The sequence below is a fragment of the Thermobia domestica genome, unplaced genomic scaffold (assembly GCF_964235325.1).
Source record: "Thermobia domestica unplaced genomic scaffold, izTheDome1.hap1.1 HAP1_SCAFFOLD_205, whole genome shotgun sequence".
NCBI classification, from domain to species: domain Eukaryota; kingdom Metazoa; phylum Arthropoda; class Insecta; order Zygentoma; family Lepismatidae; genus Thermobia; species Thermobia domestica.
The window spans coordinates 349,103-371,523 of NW_027655930.1; the positions used below are offsets into that span (position 1 = coordinate 349,103).

The following is a 22,421-nucleotide window of genomic DNA, read 5'->3' on the forward strand; positions in this document are numbered from 1 at the left end:
TTTATTGATATATTTTATGGCCATTTACGGCGTCTATGGCCTTAGGCCCATCACGTTTGAGAGATGACGTCCATCGATGAGCATACAATGCGGGGAAAGAAGAAAGGAATGGGTAGGAAAGGAAGCCGCCTGAGACCTGTAAATTAGGTACCATCCCGGCATTTACCTGGTATGTATGAGGGAAACCCAGGAAAACTTCACTTAGGATGGCTAGCCTGAAAAAACTGTTTCATCTTTTCGACCGAGTGACCCCACCGGGAATCAAACCCGGGACCGCTCACACCAAACGCCAGAGCGTCAGCTACTACCTCATGTTAAGAATCGAGTTTGTTGTTGCCAGTCGCGGTGGCCCAGTAGTAGAGTGTTCCTCTTACATGTAGAATGCTGGTTCGATCTCAGCGATATCAGATAGCGAGGAGCTGTTTTCTGTAATCGATTAAACGTCCCAAGAAAATATTCAGTCTCCATCCTGAACTGAACTTTCTACTAAAATCGGGAGTGGTACAAATCCACTACAACTTCCGGTTTCAATACTGATCTACATAAAGCAAAAACGGTACAAGATAGAATTAAATGTTTTTTTTTTTTTTAAATCGATTAAGCTTCTCAAGAATAGTTTCCATCTCCTTCATTAATCCTCTACTGAAGCTCAAAATGATAAAAATTAACTGACGGTTTCAATATTGATGTTCATAAAACAAACGGTAACAGTTAGCGAAAACCAGAGTTTTGGAATAGATTAAGCATCCTAACAAAATCTGTATCTTCTACTGTGGTACAAATGTATTGCTTCCGATTTCAATATTCATGTACCAATACATGGAGCAAGAGCGGTAAGGGATAGCCAAAAGGTTTTTTTTTAAAATCAATTTTGCGTCCTAAGAATAACAAGCATCTTTTTTAACCCTCTATTGAAACCGAAAGTGGCAGAAATCAACTATTTTCTGTTTTAACGTTGATCACTAAACAAAACGAGGTAATAAATAGCAAGAAATGCTTTTCTGCAATAAATTCAGCTTCCCAAGAATATATTTAGTCTCTAATCTCTACTAAAACTGAAAGAGGTAGAAATATACTATTAGTTCAGGTTTCAGTATTAATTGAGAGAATATTACACCATACAAACCAAACTCCTTCACGTGGTGTACACGTGGCAGTACTATTTGTTTTTTCTACATTTGGGTGGTTAAGTCATTATAATGTCAAATGAGTAGATGCTTTGTGATTAAGTAACATTGAGATAAAAATAGAATAAGCTGACGCAAATTTCGCTAATTGTAGGAATTAATCCGTACTTGTATCATTGAATTGAACTATGAAATAAAAATCGTTATCTTCTTTTGAAGGGTTTGGATTGGAGTGATAATCTTGTGCATATATTTACCTGATCACGTACAGAATTTGTGAGAAGGATCATATGTTACGAACTGTGATATATTTCTTTTCCTGGAGATTTTTGGAAATACAATCAGAAGCAAATGTGAATAATACTTCATATATCAAAATTTATTTTGTTCGAAATAAGATGCTAATATTCAACAATTATGGGTAGTTTGACTTTTTGAGCAATAGTAACGCTGTGTTCGTAAAAGTACAAGCAGATACACAGGGGGAAGGAGCATGTGGTCGTTCTCCCCCCCCCCCTTCCCCCATAGAGGCACAGGCACCAGTGCTGCAAAGGTCCGTTCGTAAATACAACTAGCCCGGGGCCGGGGGGCTATTGAGTTACAAAAATAAATGAAGCTATTAGGTATATATTTTTGAAAGCGTTGCCTTTTATTCTTTATTGAAAAATGTTTGAAACATTTTATAGTTTCAGTAACAGTTTTTCTGTTATGCAATGTGTAGAACAATACTTAGGTTCATAATGTCAACATCCAACCTATCCATAATATTCATCGGCGCGTAAACGGATTTCAAATTAAAAATGATTTGCATAATCCCATGATATATCTATCATAGTCTGGATTCTGGTTGGCCTTTCCAGTTTTTACTTTCTAGATCCGCCACTGACTAAAATAACTCAAATTAGCAGTTATTCCTCCATATCGCCCCCCTTAGGAATTCGTTCTGGATCCGCTCTTGTGTAAAAGCGTGTTTAATATTTAATTAATCTGAGAACAATTAAAAGTATAGTGTTGTGTGTTTCTAAATTATTATGATTATTATTATCAAAATTCATAAGTTCGTTGATTTTCCTGTCTTATATTTTTGCTAACTTCTTCCGTTCTTTAGTGAGTTGCAGTGTTCATATTATGTTAATCTATCTTGTTTTAAAATGAATTTGTTGCTACTGGTTTGCAAATTTACGTGTATTGCTGTTGAAATTAGAGCTTACTTTGGACTTTTCTTACAGAGGTGGTTCGGATTATAAACAAAAATTCAACTGAACAAGAAGTTGAAGTACTCACTGGAAGATGGTTGAAGAATGCATCTGACAGATGTGGTGGAAGAGAACGAAGACGAAAATCTCAAGAAGCTAAAAGTGGAACTGAAATAAATAATTCGGAGTAAATAAGTAACCAGGTTCTATGCAAATCTTCAATGTGTGTCAAGTGTCGTTGCAATGCCAAAATACAAAAAATCAGACTTAAAAAATACAGATTACTACCATAGTAGAAAAGCTGTAAGACAACACTTAAGTCCATGTATTGGACGGACTGAACGTTCGACATCTGGGTCATGTCAAGTTTAAGGGATGTTTTCGTATCTAGTCAATGTTCTATTACTTTCAAGAATACCGGTAGCATTGAAAACCACGAAAGCCTTACTGTAACTTCTGGATGTAGTAATGGAATGGAAAACCCTGTTTCATCTGGGCATGAAACTAGCAGTGATTGTAATGTAGCTTCGTGTGATGTGAACCGTGCTGTCGTTGCAGAAGATAGTGATTCATCCTTAAGTCATTCGTCTGGTTATGCTGTACCGAACACAATTGTCAATTCTTTGCCAAAGGACCTAATGCATTGGGCTGTCAAGAATAATTTAACATACAATAGTATAAATGAGTTATTATCCATATTGAGATATCACGGTCATAAGGAATTGCCTATAGACTGCAGAACTTTGTTGAAATCCGGATCATTGACATCGGTGTTGATAAGAGAAATTGCAGGGGGCAAATACTTTTATGTGGGATTATGCCATGGAATTGAAAATTCAATTAAAAGTGGCTTGGAAAACCCAGAGTTACACCAATTTTCACTGAAAATAAATGTCGATGGCTTACCGCTAGGTAAAAGTACCTCAAAACAGTTGTGGCCCATGCTGTGTATTGTAAACGAGTCTTCAATACCCATGCCATTTGTAGTGTCTGTGTTTTGTGGTGACAGCAAACCAAAGAACGTAACTGAGTATTTGTCTGATTTTGTGCGAGAAATTAAAATTATTATAGATACTGGAATAAGCGTGGAAGGAGATAGGTACAGGATTGATATTGAAAAGTGTCTGTTTGTTTGCGATGCACCGGCACGTGCATTTTTAAAATGCATAAAATCTCATAATGCGCGTTTCGCATGCGAGAAATGCACAGTAGAAGGTGTATATAAGTCGCGGATGATTTTCGATGACATCGATGCTCCTCTTCGAAATGATGAGACCTTCAGAACTCAGTTGCAGGAAGACCATCATACCGGCATATCTCCTTTTATGGAGTTGCCATTTGATGTTGTTGCACAATTTCCGCTAGATTATATGCATCTGATTCTGCTAGAAGTTGTTCGTAGATTAATAAATATTTGGCTAAGAGGACCTTTGAAAGTTCGTTTAACAACAGTTAGTGCTAAATTGCTTTCAGAACTGATCGAAACCTCAGCGGCTTATATTCCGAGGGAATTTGCAAGACGTTCTCGAAGTTTAAAACATTTTGATCGCTGGAAGGCAACAGAATTCCGACAATTTTTGCTTCACGTGGGACTAGTGATTCTGTCGTTTGTACTAAGACCGGACTTATACGAACATTTCTTACTCTTGTTCGTTGCCACATATGTATTATCGCAACAGCATGTAAATGATGAAGCGTGCAACTATGCCGAAATTTTAATGAAAAACTTCGTAAGAAATTGTATTAAGAGATATGGCGAAGAAATGCTAGTTTATAATGTACATTCATTAATACACATCCCAAATGATGTAAGGCGATACGGCTCGTTAGACAACTTCAGTGCCTTTCCTTTTGAAAACTACCTTCAGAGGTTAAAAAAGTATATCAGGTCTCCGCATTCTCCTCTGGAACAATTACTAAATATGTTACGTGAGTGTGAGGAGATGCCTAGTAAACCGATAGAAAATGATGTGAATGTAACTTTACGAAAACAGCATTCGTCTGGACCTCTGGTGCAGGGATTGCCTGACGGTGTTCTACAGTACAAACAACTTACTGTCGGTAGTTTTACCGTGTGTGTTTCATCTAAGAGAGACAGTGTACTTATTCTCCCTTCGAAGACAGTTGTGTTTGTGAGAAACTTTGTAAGAACGAAGAATGATATCATCATAATTGGTCAACGATTTGCCAATCTTCAAGATTTTTTTATTTATCCTTGTATGTCACCTCATTTAGGCATATTTATAGTTCATGGTGTATCGTCCAAATTAGCAACATTTGAAGTAAAAGGTGCTAGGCAGTGCGTTCTAATACCTCTGATAAAATCTCCTGGCAATCCACGAATCGAAAAAGACAAATTTGTTTGTATTCCATTGGCACACACTTCAGCTTCAGATTTGGATTTATTAGTGATTTGGAATAGAATCATAGTATGCAATAGTAAAATATACGCATGTAAATCCTGGATATTTTGTCTGGTGACGCCAGACATAGTCCTGAGGAGGTAAGAAAATAGTGTGGCTGGTAACTATTTCTATACTGGTGTGATCAGGCAATACGTGAAATGCTAGTGACGCTAAGTCAGACCCTAGCATTTCACACATTGCCTGGTTACACCAATATAGAAATAGTTACCAGCCACACCCTTTTCTTACCTCCTCACGACTATGTCTGGAATTACCAGACGAAATATCCAGGATTTATATTTGTTTATTTTATTATCTGGCTTTTAAAAGTGAAATTTTTATTTTTATTAAGCTCTATAATTTACAACTTTGATAGAAACCGAGAAAAATAGTAATCGAAAATAGTAAAAATAGAAGCAATCGATATAAATGTGCAAGCTGAGCAAAGATGGTTGTAAAGAGCGAAAAGTAAAGGATATTACGGCATAGAAATGAAAATGCCTTAGGAAAACTTTCATATAACAGAAACGTTTTTTTTTTTTTTTTAAATACTTCTGACAAAGTTATACACTATGGCGACAGTTTAATTTCTTTGTTTTTATTATTTTGTCGTGAATATGTGAGACACAAAACTAAATTTTGTGTGATATTTTACGTGCTACAAATTCATTGTTACGCCTCTTGTCTTCAGTGTTATATGCAAGATTTATTTTTTCTTTTCCATTCGATTATGCAGAGTATTCAATAATAGGTTGAGAACTTGGTTTGTAAATTAGGATCTATTAGCGAGAAATATATTAAAACAATATCATTTTCTTTCAAGTGAATTCAAACAGGAGCGTCATTTCAGGTTTTGCTTGGAGGGGGCAAGACCCCATGATATAAGTAAAATTTCGCATTTTTCACAGATTTACTAAAATTTTATTGATAAGATCTATATAAATCTCATACTCAGAGGGGGGCAATTGCCCCTCCCTGCCCTCCCTAAATGACGCCCCTGAATTCAAAGCTAATTAATTAATCAAGTAATGCCGCATTCACATTTCAAAGTTCTGGGTTACAGTAGAGAAAGTCCAGTTGATAGTGCATTTGATCTCGTTTACAGCCACACATGTTCTAAGGCTAAACATGTTCTAAAGCTAAACAAGATCACTATCAGTAGGCTTTGTTCTACGCTTGAAACCATTGTCAGTAAATTATCTTTTGGATGTACGATAAAGAAAAACTACATTGCTTGAGTATCTCATTATGAGTAAAAGTATTTATATGTAAACTTTGTAGCTTTGTGTACATATGCAAATTAATTCATTGTCTTAAATTTAGTAAGTGATTCCTTACACGAAATGAATGAAAAAGTGAATAAACATGGTTTCGAAAGTAACTCTAAAGGGAGGAGTTTTAGGAACCATGTGTTTTCGACTTTTTTTTTTTATTTCATGTAAGGAATCGTCACATAAATTCATGACACCGAATTAATTTACACCCTCTGTATGTAGGGCTGAAAGTGATCGTGGTGCAAGTCAGTCAGTTCCATTTCCTTTGAAGACTATATATATACGTCACATATATATATATATACATCAGTGACGTATTTACGATTTTGTTTCGGGGAGGGCTTTGCTAACTTTGGGGGGGATCTACGTGAAAATGGGAAAATTCTGCAAGATATTTCATATACTTATAGTAAGTAAGATTTCCGGGGGGCTAAAGCCCGGAAGCCCCCCTAAATACGCCATATATATATATATATATATGTGTGTGTGTGTATTTTCATAGTTTTTCATGCCTTGGGTACAAGGAATGTACTACAATATGAGTTTGATACGTGTAGATATAATATAAAACATTGTTGTGTACGTTAGATATGTAAATTTCAGATAAGTAGTGATTGACAGTATCTTATGATATCTTTTTTTTTTTATTTTATTTTATTTTATTTTATTTTTTTTTTTTTTTTGTACGTGACAAATTTTGTTCTTTGTTCCTTTACAGAATAGGAAGAATATAAAGTAGAAATTGTGTATAAAATAATGAACTTGCCATGTACCGCCATACTTCCTTCCGTTTGTTAGGTATCTTAACTATTTCATCCTTCTCGGGAACCATGATGACAGTCACTTAATATGTGCTTTCTGAAAACTCTCTATTTTTCCATCCTATGATGTTCTATACTGTCATCTAAAAGAAAATTGATCCCGAATATTCCAGAAAAAATTAAATTTTTATAATTCCTACGTATCTTATTAGCCGTCCACTATCAAATTGAGTAGCTACGTAAGGGTTAAAATGCAGTAAGTGATTTTGGGGTACTTGGAGCTCAGTTTTCGTTTACGGGAAAGTGCAAAACACCTCAGGATGGAGAAACAGTGAGTTACCTGCAAGCAAAAATAAGTGATTGCAATAATGGCCCCCGAGAGGGTGGACTTACTAAATATACTTAATAAATCAACAGAAGAAAGTACCGTGCAGAAAAAGCAAGTGAATCGTTCTATATTAAAGATGTACCATATAGCTTCTACTAGTAATTAAAAAGTGGTTAATTATATGTTTACATTTATTCATATGTTTTACTAAGTAACAAGTGTCATTTGGTAATTCGTTATATATATATATATATATATATATATATATATATATATATATATATATATATATATATATATATATATATATATATACGGTAGAGTATTACATACTTTTTTCTAAATATTTCTTTACACGATTGTATTTGTTCTGCAGTTCCAAAATGTATTAACAGCACTTCGAACAGAAATAGGTTAATATGTTTTTTTTTTTTTTTTTTTTTTTAAGTAATAAAATCTAGTGTTACCAACTTGATGTCAAAATGTATAATTATTGTCTTCCTTAAATGTAAACAAAACTAGCATTTAAGTCAGCTTCTGTTACAGTAATCTTCTTAATGTATTAAAAAGAATAATCAGTAAATGTAAGGATGTAAATAACTTGTTTTATTGCTGATTCTGAGTGCCACAATTGTATTGCTAATACTGCTCTTCGATCGATAACTTTGAGTAATGTTCGTGAATAAGAATAAATAATAGTATGCAAATACGGTGTTTGGATACTTTCTATGATATGATAACCATAAATATTTTTGGCACAAGAAATCGAACAATACATTTGAGAAATATCACGTAATTGTGTTGTAAATGAGTTTATTCTTCAGTATACCATGAATCACATAAAACAGCTTGATAAAGGAAAGACAGGAAAAACTTCAACATTGGCTTTGTTGAGGGTGAAATTAACTTTTCTTTATTAATTTCATATTACTTATTTTACAATATATGATTTTGTAAGGTGCATGGGTTCGTGGTTCGATGCCAGGTTATGTGAGTTTTTTGGTAAACAACATTGTATTTTCTCTCATTTTTCCACATTCTTATTCCTCGAATTCTTCCATGATTCCTCCTTTAGTCTACAGTCAATAACCGTGTGTGACGTTAAAGTTTCCATTTCAATTTATTTTATACACGTCATTTGCTAATAGTGGTGATAATCTGCTTCATGTGACAAGTTTCGTCTAGCTCAGAAATTATTGAAGTTGGAATTTGTCCAAACTTCATTTGCTGAGTGCATCTTTTTGTCATTAATTAACTTGGATCTTTAATAATTTTATCTCAAGGTTAATAATGAACTTTCTGTTAGTTGTGGTAGAGCAGGGAGAACTGCAAACTTGTACTGCATTAAGGAAGAATAAGGTTAAGAAGTAAAAATTCAAAATGAAATAAAACTCCTAAATTTTGTCCCACGGGTATACCATATATTTTGAAGGAGACAAACGAACAGTGAAAATTGATTATGATAGAATTGCTAGAATGAGAATGTGGAAGGAAATTTCAGAACTACAGAAAAAGCACGGACACAATGTTGTTCCTCACTAGCTCTCATATGCCTGAGAGAGAGAGAATCTTTCAGGACAGCCACCATGCTTACCATAAACACCTGGAAATCACTGAAAGCTAATTCTTGCTTCTCTCAATATGAAAGTTCTCCCCTCTATTAAGTTTAGTACATAATGTACTCTAAATGTGTGTATTTCACTGAACTTATTTTTCATTAATCTCTTCAGTGAAGTCGCACATTTATATCAGTTTAATCGATGAATTGAAGTTACTTTCAAAGATGTGACATTAAGGCAAACCAGATTGTGGTTGTTACTACAGCTAAGAAGGAACAATATCAAATAGTTATATTAAGTTTCTAACGTATACTTATCAGCTGTATTTCAATTCTTCTTCACTACTTGGTAGCGATGTGTACCAGTGATGTATAATTGAGGATGTTTAGTATATATATGTCATGATTGTTTTTAGTTCATTGATTTATATAGAGAAGTTTTTTTTTTTTTTCAATGAGCCACGATTTATTCATGGTTGATTTTACTGCTTTCTTCGAATCTATTTAAATGCTCTGATCTTTTTATAAATCAAATTTGCTGTGAGTAATATTAAATGTATATATAATACAAATAATGTATATATTCAAAATGTAACAGACAGTTAACTTGAATTCAGTAAAATCAAACCATTAATAAGATATGCCCATTTCAAAAAAGAAAGAAAGAAAAGCTCCATATAAATCAGTGAATTAAAAACAGAAGATAACACAGATACTCGACACACTTAAGTTATAATTAGAAAGAAGAAAGAGCTAAATGCAACGAGCAACTAGCAAATACGTGGGAGGGATTTCGGCGGCTGGGTATCGGCTAAAGGCGGGGGAGCAGCGGGATTATGGCGGATACCCCGCCGGCAGGACGAACGCGTAATTAGTGTAATCGAGCAGGTGGCCCGGCGGCGGCGTCCGCCAGCGGCCCGCCATTCGCACGTCGACGGGCCTACGGCGGCCCGCTGGCGGAATGCTTATGGGGTGTGTAGTGGGAGAAGTGACGAATAGAAGGAGCAAGTTTGAAGGTCATGACATCAGGAATGTGATCTTGACAGCCGTTCAAGCACACGTAATTTCAGTTTCGCATAAGTCAACATGGACGTGATACGTGAAGAACAGTACAGAAATTCTGTTGAATATCTTGCAAAGATCAACGTTCCGTATGTATCCGATCCTTCATGTAGCCATGTGGTTCGGATTCCACGTTAATCAGTAGGTCCACGTCTCATATAGCCTCGCTGCTGAAAGGGACGCTAAACTAAAATCAAATCAAATCAAAATCCTTCATGTAGCCCTGATTTAGCCCCTTGTGATTTCTTTGATTTTCCAACTTTGTAGAAACACATGCGGATACGGCATTTCTCGTCTTCCGGGACATTGGTGAAAGCTGCGGAGGCGATTTTGAAGGATCTATCCAAAAATGGCTTCCAGCATGTCTTTGATGACTGACATAATCGTTGGGACAGGTGCATTGCATGTAATTGGGATTATTTTGTAAAAGACCATCAACATTTGGAGGATTAGTACAGGTAAATATATTTAATTCATTTATGATCATTCTTTAGGCATCCGAAATAATACCATTATGTTACTTGACACTAATTCTATAGATATTCAGTTTTATGTGAATGACCACAAATGTATATATCTGGCTATTAACGCATTCTCGGGAAATTTTTTCATGTATAATATTTCTCAGAAGCACACATGATTTGAAAAAAAAAAGTTACTGTAAGAAAGGGAAGAGGAATTGTAATTATATTTACGTTACATCATATTTCACGTACATATTATATCTGAGTAACAACCTTGACCAGCCTACCCACCCAAAAAAGGAAACGGAAAATCACTTTTGTATGTCACACACATTCCACATAAGTAATCATAATACAAAACCAACTAGTTATGCAATTAAAAAAACAAACAAAAAAAAAACTTATATAACGAGATGAATGTTTGTTTGTTCCGTAAACAAATCCACATTTTTGAAGGTTTTGAAGGGGTGGATTAACCATTAGGCACGTGCTTAGGATATCAAATAAAGGTGGGAACACACAAATTTTCCATAGCCAAATTTGCCATGGGCAAAAATGAAAAAAATGCAGATATATACATACAATGATAACAAGAGTACTGATTGTTGATATTTTGAGTTGCTTATACAGTAAATAGGGGTACCAAAATCTTTCAAGTACGGTACTTACTTTCTTTAAAGGACTTTAATCCGGCCCTGGTTGTATGACTTACTTCTGGGTAACTATCGTAGGCTATTTAGATTTTCTCCCGAAGACCGGATACTTGGTGCAAATTACGAATAGTTTTTTTTTCTACTTTTAGTTTACCATTCGATGATTATGCGCCGAGGCTAAGGCAGACAGTGATAATAATGAAATGTTTGAATGAAGAAAGTAAGAAGAAACGGGAAATCTCTGAAAGAAAGAAACAAGCACTTGGATTTGTGCACCACAAAGCTCACTAGGCTCGAACTCGGATCGAACCAAGAAAGTCATGCATCAGAGGTAAGCAAGCACTCTGCTACTCAGTTACCGCCTCAGTACAAAATCATTACATACATCCTACCTTTTCGATAAAATCGATGTTAGTACTTTCAAAAATTGTATTTGATAAATGGCATGATATTCATCGATACAGGTTTACTTCAAAAGGACATAGTTAAAGTTATTCGGCGAAAATAAGAGCGTAAGATCGTCATATAACAACAGATTGTTCTTAGTTTCTAGGGTTGCCAGCTGACTAGTCAATCTGGACCCACCCACAAAAAGATCTTAATTTCGGTGCTTTCCATGATACTTTTTTTTTTTTTTTTGTAATTGTTCATCTTGAAGAGAACAGTTTTCGGTGGATGGAGACAGCTACTGGGACCCTCAAAAAGTACTGTTATTTTGAAAATTTGAATGATAGCACATTTTTATTAATGTTGTTTGGAGAAAATACACCATGTATTCTTTTTTTTTTCAGCAGGTTGGAAATCAATTGGTTGTGATTCTGGCCTCACCCACAAAAAGCTCTTATTTGTGGGCTTTTCGTAATAGCGCCTTTTTGTTCATTTTGAATATCGCATTTTTAGCACTTTTTTTTTTTTAAAAAAAAAACTTGGTTTTAAATAATGTGCCGAAATAAGTGAGGCCAGCTTCACGCGAGTACTGATAGCTCGTACTACCCGATAGCAGCGATAATAGGGAAATAGTTATAGTTGAAAATAGAAACAGCGTCTGAAAACGAATTCTTTTTTATTTATTGAAAAATAGAGAAAGTTCAGGCGAAAGGAAAAAACAGGTTGAAGTGTCGAATAGATTCCCGGTTTTGAAAGCTTCAGAATGCACTACATATACTAGTCGATATTTGAGTTAAAAGTAAGGGTAGCATTAAAATTTCAGTAAGACGAAAATTCGAGATGCACATTGAAAAGTTTGGGGTACGTGCATTGGAAAAATTGAGGAAGTAGAACGGAAACACAGGAATAAATTATTGTTTGACCAGGGATACACTAAGCTAGCGGAGAAGAGACAAATAGGTAAAACTGCGTTGACAGCAAAATCTAAATGATAAAACTGCTCAAAAATCAGGCGAGAAACTTCCGAAACTTTTAGAACAAAGTAAATTTTGGAAAGCTAAAATTATTGAACTTGAATATAATAGTAAAAACAAAAATATTCGGCACACATCTAAAGCTAGTAACAAATTTTAGAAAGACTATCAACCTCGTGCTTACATATTAGAGAATACGGACGAAACAATTCTCACAGGTATAGATAATGCAGTAGACTTTCGATAATCCGTCACGTTCGCGACTTTGCCAATGCCGGATTACTGATATGACACATTATCGGGCAGTGCCTTCGTAGACTAATGCATGATGTTTGGCAGCAAATATCGTTAACCAGAAATAATAGGTTACCGCTAATCATTTCAACTCAAGTAAACCAAAAGTTAATTTTAGTTTTACTGTAGACCAACAGTAAATTGGATTTTAAAAAGTCCGCCGAACCATCGGGCATTTCAGACTGTTGAACTAACAGAATTGGCGGAAAGATCCATAATTTGCAGTATTACGATGTTGGGGATTTTCCATGTATTTAGTTTTCTTTGCATTTACTTCTAAACCCATGTCCCTGCAAACGTTCGATGTAATCTTTGTATTTCTTTTTAAGCATGCAAGCACACTTATTTACTTTCAGTTTCAGATAAGATACAACTGGAAAGTATGAACGAACTACTAGTAAGTCTTCATATAGGCTAATAACGGAAAGTTCAACCAATGAGTCAAACTTTGAATTAAAACGGAACATTTCATTCAAAAGCAATAATAATATACAGCCGCGGATCCACGATATGATCAAGGGAGGGGCTAAACCATAGTTTACCGCTTTATCGAGTGAAAGAAAGTAGGATTTAAGCCCATTTTATCCACTGTATACCTGAGAGTCAAGGGAGAGCTAAAGCTCCTATAACCCTTCACTTGGATCCGCGCCTGATAATATGCAACTAACTTTTCAATATAAATTTGATAAGCATGGTTCCAATGCTATCGCTAGAAACTCGACGATTGATCAATGTAACTTCTTGGCCGTGTAACTGGTTACACCTCGCAATAATTTACTCAGCACTTTCGGGTATTTTTATGAACCAGTGTAGTGCTTCTGTCTTGAGATTTGAAGAAAAGTTGAATTAATTGATTTTGAACCAGACATTTCATACTGTAGCTCACATTTTTTTTTCAGCTGGATTAATGTAACACATGCAATATTATTTACCTAGGTACAATGTTATTCAATAAAGTACAATTTTATTTAACACGGAATAACACAATGTAATCCTTGTAATCCCCTCTCCTGTGAGAGATTTTTCTGTTTGGAACATGCATCCTTGACACAAACAGGGACAGGTATTTCAGGAATCAAATACTTATTCCTCAACGATGATTGCCAGCTCGTTGAAAATAACCGCATCAAGATTCTCGTGTTTAAGAAGTGCAACCTATCAGCATACAAATAAAATAGTAGAGCTTGATTAGCTTTCATCTATTTTTATTGTTATCTCCCTTTATGGCATTTATTCCGAAGTTGGGCGTCCGCTTTCGCCACGTTTTTTCGCTGTTATCTCCTTTCCACACTTTCTGCAATTTGTTATTAGGTTCATTAATCCGTGCTCTTCACAAACTTTTAAAAGATTTTGCTCGTTATCAACGTATTGCTTCACAAATGTTAAATCTGTTAGTTCATTGCCCTTGTACATTCACCATGTTGATAACATAAATGCTCGTTTCCTTCCCACAATGCAACTGTTCGGTTACTTTGCGCCAAGTAGTTCCCTCCGCTCGCCGTATAGTCCCATGTTTGTAACCACTTATATATAACAAATAAACAGATTTTTCGAGACTCTTATATATTATCAAGCACACAAACGATTCAATTAATCATATCTTTCCTGTAAATTAAAAAAAAAAAAAAATTGCTGGAAACGGACGCCCAACTTTGGAATTTAACCCCCTTGGCTTGTGTATAGCCTGCTCCCCCCAGTTCCTTGTAACCGGAACTGGAAGTCGTCGTCACCACCACTATCACTACTACTTACATGGAGAACAGAACCTAACCTACCCCTGCGGGGCTTCTAACCCGTTCCTACTACTAGGACTACTACTACTATTGCTACTAACTACTACTACTACTTATACTAAAACTTCCTTACCCCAAGATTTACATCCTAAATCTTTATAACAAGCGATTCCGATTCATTATGAACTAATATGAATCGTCAGAATCACTATGATTCGTTTAAAATCACTGGGGGGAGCGGGTTATACTCAATCCACCCCCTTTATACTGTTTTCTAATAACGTTATTAAGCCAGTACAAAAATTAACATTTCATTCTATAAACAACAAGCGTAGCCCCAGAATTTACGTACGTGTTCCTTCGGCAGTTCCTCGTCAGTATAATTTCAAAACGATGTGAGTTAGTTTTACATGCTACACATCATGTACAACATATGCATATCTGACAGAATGAGATCCGCGGTAGGTATGTATACAACTTCACTAACCAACTTGAAATACACGATTACCTGGCTAAACATCTAATTAATATATACGGGATCTATAAAAAGTTAACAGATGTGAAGAAAATTGATAGGCATTTTACACTTCGACGGAATTTCGATCCGGAGGATCGAAGGCAGGATGACTCTTACTTATTCTTGCATTTTTCTATACATTTTTACAACAAATAACACAATTTTAAAACATTCATTATGAAAATTATAACGTTATTCTCCATTTCCACTTTATATATGTAAGTACAGTATGTAATTACAGATATTTTATAATCTGTTTTTACGTTAACAAAGGAAAATTTGCGACGAACTATTATTCTTTTCTTTTTTAAAAATAACAATGAAGAATTCTGCTTCCAGAATTCTTCTCTGAACGCGCATATAAAAACTTGCGTACATATGTCTTATGGAGGCAATCCTAATATTAACACTTTTAACAGAAAATTAACTTAATAATTCATTTTGGATATAAATACGATAATTTAAAACGGAAATTAAAAATTATAAGGTTAAATAAGAAAATTCCCTTAGGGAATACAAATAATAATCCTGTAACAAAATAACGTTTACACCCTGCTTATCAGATACAGTTCAATTAGCCAGTAGCGAAGTACCACCGCTCTCCTTCCTTGTATTAGTTAAATGCACCAGCTGTGCTTGATCATCAGATTAAGAAGAAAGATAAGTATAGGAAATGGCAGTTGATATAATAGTCACTTGAGAAAACAACCCTATTTCAAATACAGCACCCCGGTACCTCAATTATTTATTCGTTTATTTCCGAAAGACGTACAATCGGTTAGGAATTAAACTCTGTACTTTTTTTTTATTAAACAAAATTTCACATACAAGAAAAACTGGTTAGGTTAATAAAGATGTGCTTAAATTAAACGATGGAAGTGCTACACGATTTAAATATTAAGAAAAATGCAAGTTATGACAAGAATGTGCCCTTTGGTAGGAATGAAGCTTACAGCCCGTTTAATAAGCTCCAGGACTACCTAGAAAAAATAACTTTAAAATGTCAGAAACATTTATTACCACATTAATTCTCTATATGTCCGTTCCCCATATCTGCTGTAGAGGCTCTGGATCGCCCTAGAAAGGTCGTCGACTGGAATGCTGTTTAGCACTGTCGAATAGATACAACATACTCAAAACGTTTCCACCCGAGGGAATTTGAGCTTAGGGAAAAGTATGAATTTCGTTGGGACTAAATCAGGCAAATATGAGGATTGTTCGAGGATTGTGACCCTTCTTTGGTTAAAATCTAACGCACAAAAACTGTGCCGGTCCTCGCCAGTTTTATTTAGTGTCAATTTTCATCCAAAAGAAATGTCACAGTCCTTGAATCCCTATATTCGCATGGTTTGACTCCAGTGGTCTTCGTGCTGTTTGCTAAGCTCAAATCTGCTTTCAAAAAGCAGTGTTTTGAGGATGTTGAATCCTTTCAAGGGAATGTGATGGTGGTGCTGAACAGCATTCCAATCGACAACTTTCCTAGGGCGTTCTGCAAGTATGTGGCTCAGAAACGGGTGTATGTAGAAAATTAATGTGAAAACACTTTCTCTTGGAAATAGCTCCAGAACTTACTTCGAAATAGTTCTAATATTTCGAAGTAGTTCCGGAATTTAATGAAAGCAATATGTATGAGTATACAAACCTTGTTCGGAGAGACAGGGATGGCCCAAAGTGAGGTTAATGCTATACGACGGTTGTAATCCAAAATGTCATCATAGCCTGAACTTTCTGTAAAACCAGAATCGACCAGGACCGGATCGCCCACGACCAGGATCGCATCGTGTGAAAACATTCTAACGGCACTGAAATTCTGGACAACCTACATTAGTTTCACATTTGTTTTCAAAGGTTTAAAAGTGTTATATTGCGTTTAATAAGATGTTTTGAATTTTCAGATTCTCATTATGTTATAAATTATGTTAGAGGCTGCTTTTAATTTTGGTTACACGACAATAGACCTACATCATTTCGATGTTATCTCAAAAGCAACTCATAACCCATTAGTCCAATAGTGGTCATACTTTTTGTCAGCTAATGTTCACCCTTTGTACGTTATATCATGTCAAGTATGTTTAGCATAATGATTACAAAATGGCGGACATTCACAAAATGGTGAATTAATTTAGCATTGAGAGCTGGAATATGTAAATGTATATGTTGAATACATATTTGTTATATTGGTTGAATAAGTCTTGATCACTCGATCCAGTTTTTCTTACCTGTATTAGTGAATCAATCTTCACAAAAATCACCTCCATTATCTGTCTTTCTACTACTACTAATATTAAATTGAAAAATGAAAAAGAAAATTATTATTAGAAAAATATTCTCTGTTATACACACTAAATTGTGAATGTATAACATACACAAAAAGTTTACGTATTTGATCACGATCTAAAATAAAAAGTAAAATGCCACGGTGGCAAAGTGGGAAAATAGAAGCGGTAGAGCTTTCGCCCGTGGTAGGTGAGGTCTCTGGCTTGGTCCCTGCTCGGGCCAAGTGGACTTTGTGGTGGACAAACACCGCGTGAGTTGGTTTCCTCGGTGTTTTTTTTTATTTCCTTCCATGTTATTCATTCTACCATTTCATTAATTTTTTATCATCATTGACTCCTTTAGCACACACAGCATGACCGTGGGACGTAAAACTCAAAGATTTCATTTCATTTTTCACGTTTACTTAAAATAAAAATGGACTGTATTCTACATAATTTTATTTTCTCTTCTTTTGAATCCTATTACACATTTACTTCTTTAAAATGATATTCATTGCACTAAATATGAATAGTTAGAGTGGATCCTTTCTTCAGTGAATCTTTATGATCCGGCGATATGTTGAAATAAGTATCAATTAAAATTTCCGAATTCCTAGCATCCCTGTCCAAAGCGGGGATACGATGTGTGGCCAAGGAGATAAGTACATGAGTGTTATACTCTCAATTTTTATTATTTTCTTCATTTTAAACAATTTTACTTTTAGACATGTTATTATACCCTGTTCAGCGTAAGCTCTAAACTCCGATAAACAAAATATTTGTGTCCTTCCGCTTGTCACAAATACGATTGGTTAGTGATGTATCACTACCACTCCCCACGGGGAGGAGCAAATTATAAACGTGCATTTTGACAATACTGTCTCGTGTTGTCCAGATACTTACAGCAGCAGCAGAAAAGAAAGAAAAACACTCGAAAAATTAAAAAAAAAAAAAGTATTTGAATTTCGCTCGTAAACAATTGTTGCTTAGTGAGTAAAGGTTTGCCTTGTTGGTGTTTCATCACAACACTCGCGGAACCGGGATTCATGCCAGTCATCTTTCAGACTTTAAAAACAGAATGCGCCTTCACAGTTGAATTGGCGCCATAATTACTGCGCATGCTTAGTGTTTATTTCTATTGTTTCATTAGCCAGACTCGATTGCAGTATTATTAGATAATCCGTATTATATTTTTGTCATTTATAATAATATAGCAGTTTTATATGAAACTTCATAGTAAAAGTAATAATCAAATCATATGAACTATTTTGCGGAGGAGTACAAGCGTTGGTAGGACAACAGCAAATCAGCGAGTTTCACGTGGTTTTGTTTATCGCAGTTTAGAGCTTACGCCGAACAATGTGTAGTTTAATACAATCTAAGCCTGGTGCCACAATCTCCCGTTCTTTCTTACAATGTTTACCGGGATATTACAAAAATTGATCAGATTTCATAAATTCACTGTAGGTTTATTATTGGACGTATTGTAACAAAAGTTTGCAGGCCTATTGAAAAACTAAGAAAGTTCTTTTTTTTTTTTTTTTTTTTTTGCAGGTTTGCTTGTGATTTCTGCCACGAGAGAGCAGCAGTGAGCATTTATTGAAGAAGGCCAGAGGTGTAGAAAAAGCTCGAGTTTCATTCACAATTCACATTAGTCTGTCCTAACAGTGCAACGGCATTTCCGAACGAAGTTCAACAAAGATCCACAAACTGTCAAGTTGGGTCGGCGATGGTGTGCACAGTTTAGATCTACAGGATGCCTCTGTAAGAGAAAATCAACTGGTCTGCCTACAGAGACTAAACAGAAGATTTAAAAACAGATGGATAGGCCGTGGTAGGAATGATAACCAGCACTTCCTGTCATCCCGCTATCCGGATCTAACCCCATGTGATTTTTTTTTTGTATGTGGTTATGCGAAAGATAAAGTGTTTACGCCTCCTCTACCAACCAGGGGCGGATCCAGGGGAGGCGACCGGGCGATACCTCCCAGAGGGAAACTTTCTTATTTTATATATAAATAAAAACCTATCCCAGAGTTTGGAGCTCTAAGTAGCAGTATTACAGCCCTTCCCAGAAGTCCGTCCTGGATCCGCCCGGTTACCAACAAACCAACAGAACTGAGACTCACATCGACAGTGCTTTCCATAGGATTGATAGGGATAAGTTGCACGAGTGTAGGAAAAACTTGATTATCGACTTAATATCTGCAGAATCGCGAGGGAGACACATATAGCGCACTTTCAATACATTACAAAAAAAAAAAAAAAAAAAAAAAGGCTGAAGGTCTCTACACTGCTGTTCTTTGTATGAGGTATGCTGATGCATTGAAAATTGAAGTAGATTATCTGATATGCACCTGCCTGCTCTGTCTACTACATCGGGTATCCATTATGCACTGTATATTGGTATTGTATGATTAGGCCTATAGCTACCAGATGTTAAAATGCATAAAAGAATCAATTGTCTATCTGGATTTTCTTTCTTTAATAATGAAATCAAGGATATTATAAAGTATAGGATCTGCATATATATCTATACAACAAAATCGTGAAGTCATACGTCACAGTTTCACCGCGTCCACTCCGCCTGCTTCGTCCACTATGGTCGTAATATTTTGAGCCACATTCATGACGGAGACAAGAGTAGCCAACCAGACGTGCCGATTTGTTTTTTTTTTTCTTTGTTTGTTTTTTGCTTTATTTAGTTCATAAGATGAAGATACATATGGACAGATCCTCTGTTTGTTAACATCCTTGAATAAAATGGAATTTAGCAATAGTCAATTCGGACAGCACCATCATAAGCATCAATGACTCTATATGTCGGCATCCCGCGTCTGCAATCTTAACTTTCCTATCTTTAATAAAATTATGAACATTGAAGCGACACATTTCTATCCGGAATTTGTATAGCGTGGAAGAAGGCTATAAACGACTTACTATGGCTTTTCTTCCAATTGCAGCACCTATAAGACGAACGGATTTTTTTTTTTTGTTTCTTCCAAATTTCCAACGAAATCCAAATTTCCAGACTATTATCTAACACAGTGACGAAGTATGCAATTGCTAAAACTAATAGTTCAGTATCTACAGAGCGTATAACAATATTTTTCAAACTGTTTTCTACCATGTTCTCCGAGCTGTAGTGTTATTTTTAAATAAGCCTCTTTCATGACCAGGATAATGTACTTCAATTAAGAAAGTTACAGCAGCAATTTTCCTTTTACTACTCGTCCACTTCTGAAGTGGTTACAAGGTATGGATTTTATGGTATTAATTGCCTTCTTAACAAACCTTGTCAATTTCTACGAAGTTTAACATGCGATAGTACTTATCGCCCGGTTACTTCACATCCTTCTCTGTCAGGTTTCATCTTTAATGCATGGTGCTTGTATATATCCCAAATCAAATCAATTTTTGTGAGCCAAATCTCTCAATTATCGATGCATATGTAAGTATGAAAAATGTGGATGTAATGATCATTATTTCTCTAAAAGATTGATGAGGCTTTAAACTGTTAGTAAGAACTTCATCATCATAAATTGAGCATAACCACTTTTAAGATCTTCCTTTTTTTTTAAAGGTAAATTATAGCTTTTCAGTCAAGCGGCTACAGCATCATTTCTATTTATCATAGGATCATGGTTCATACCTTGTTTTTTACACAATATAGCAACCTTTAAAATGATACCATTCACATTTCACTATCATGTCTCCCAGGTGGGGAATTTCCATGGAAATCGAGATTTTTCTCTTAAAATATTTTTTTCATAATTTGAGCCCCTCTGGAACTCCTTGTATTAACGCAGAGATCTGAAAATCAACTGAAAAATATTAATGGGTGTACTAAATTTCAAGCTTTTATCTTGAATAGTAAGGGCGGGAAAATATTTATCAATAATCCCCACAATGCCTCAGATTACTGCAAAATACCCTGATCTCAGGTACAAAATTTCCTGAGAAATCCATATTCATCCTAGAATCATGGTTCGTCCATTATTCTCTTCAGAATAGAACTGCGTTTCAAACGGTATCCTTCACATGTCTCTACCATGTATCTGAGGCGATAAAATCGCGAAGAAAGGGATTTTTTGTTTAAAATATTCCTTTTTAAAAATTTTTGCACCTCTGGACCCTCCCTGTGTTAACGCAAATATCTGGAGAAAAATCTGATAAATACTACTCAGTGAAATGAATGTTTGTGCAAAATTTCAGTCTTCTAGGTGCAAAAGTAAGCCTGCCATAAAATAATAAAAATAGGTTTAACAAAAAAATCAGGATCTCAGGTAAAAATTTCCTGACATGAATATTCATCCTAGGATAATGGTTTGCCTATCATTGTCTTTAGAGTAGAACTACCTTTTAAATGATACCATTCACATGTCTCCATCATGTATCTGAGGCGGGAAAATGGCAAGGAAAGGTATTTTTGGTTAAAATATCCTTTTTTTTAAAAAAAAAAAAAGTTGCCCCTTTGGACCCCCCCTGTTTTTAACTCAGAGATCTGAAAAATCTGATAAATACTAATCGGTGGACTGAATGTTTGTGCAAAATTTCAATCTTCTAGGTCCAAAAGTAAGGCCGAAAAAAAAAAAACCAGATTCTCGTATAAAACAGGATCTAATTAGCCTATTATCATGGTTTGCCTATCCTTCTCTTCAGAATAAAACTGCCTTTCTGACGGTATCATTCACATGTCTACATCTTGTATCTAAGAAATAAAAAAAGCAAAAAAATGGATTTTTGGTAAAAAAAATCCTTTTTTTTTCCTTTTTGCCCCTCTGGACCCCCTGTGCTAATGCAAAGATCTAAAAAATCTGATAAATACTACTCGGTGTACTGAATGTATGTGCAAAATTTCAATCTTCTACGTGCAAAAGTAAGTCTACCAAAAAGATAATGAAAATAGGCCTAACAAAAAATGTATATATTTTTAATGTTTAATGACATTATCACCTCCCATGTTTCGACGCAAGAAGACGTGAAACCAAACGTAACTTGTTCTACAATGACTCTATACTTTAAAAGAAAACGGACGAAAAAGCTCAAATAGGAGAGTTATAACGCAAAGTTGCACAAAACACCCGTATGGTATAAATTGTACTATAAGATCTTTTACAGGTAAGAATTGAAATGAAAATTACAATGTGTGACATCATTTTAGATTACAGCCGCCAATATTGAATTCGCCTCATTTTTAGTAATACCTCCCCAACTTAATAAAATTTAGTATCCATAATCCGCATTAATATCAAAGGGAAATGGACGCTCATACTTATCACAGTGGAAATTCGGTGTACTTTGTTTTTTTCTTTTCTTTCTTTTTTTCTTTTTTACCTCACAACTCCACTAAAGCTCAAATTAAAGACTGAGTGTAAAATTGAATACGTTATCAGGAAATCAAAGACAGTAACTTCTGCCTAGAGTTGAATG

General features: G+C 35.2%; 1 protein-coding gene across 1 annotated transcript; it reads left to right on the forward strand.

Moving 5' to 3' along the window:
• Positions 1-2,682: 2,682 nt before the first annotated feature.
• On the forward strand, positions 2,683-4,830 carry LOC145676540 (uncharacterized). Its single transcript, XM_081747369.1, has one exon. The coding sequence runs from the start codon at positions 2,683-2,685 to the stop codon at positions 4,828-4,830; it is 2,148 nt and encodes a 715-aa protein (XP_081603495.1).
• The last annotated feature ends 17,591 nt before the right edge of the window (positions 4,831-22,421 follow it).

Coding starts and splice junctions, on each gene's coding strand:
- LOC145676540 (XM_081747369.1), top strand. CDS start 2,683: ATGTCAAGTTTAAGGGATGTTTTCGTATCTAGTCAATGTTCTATTACT.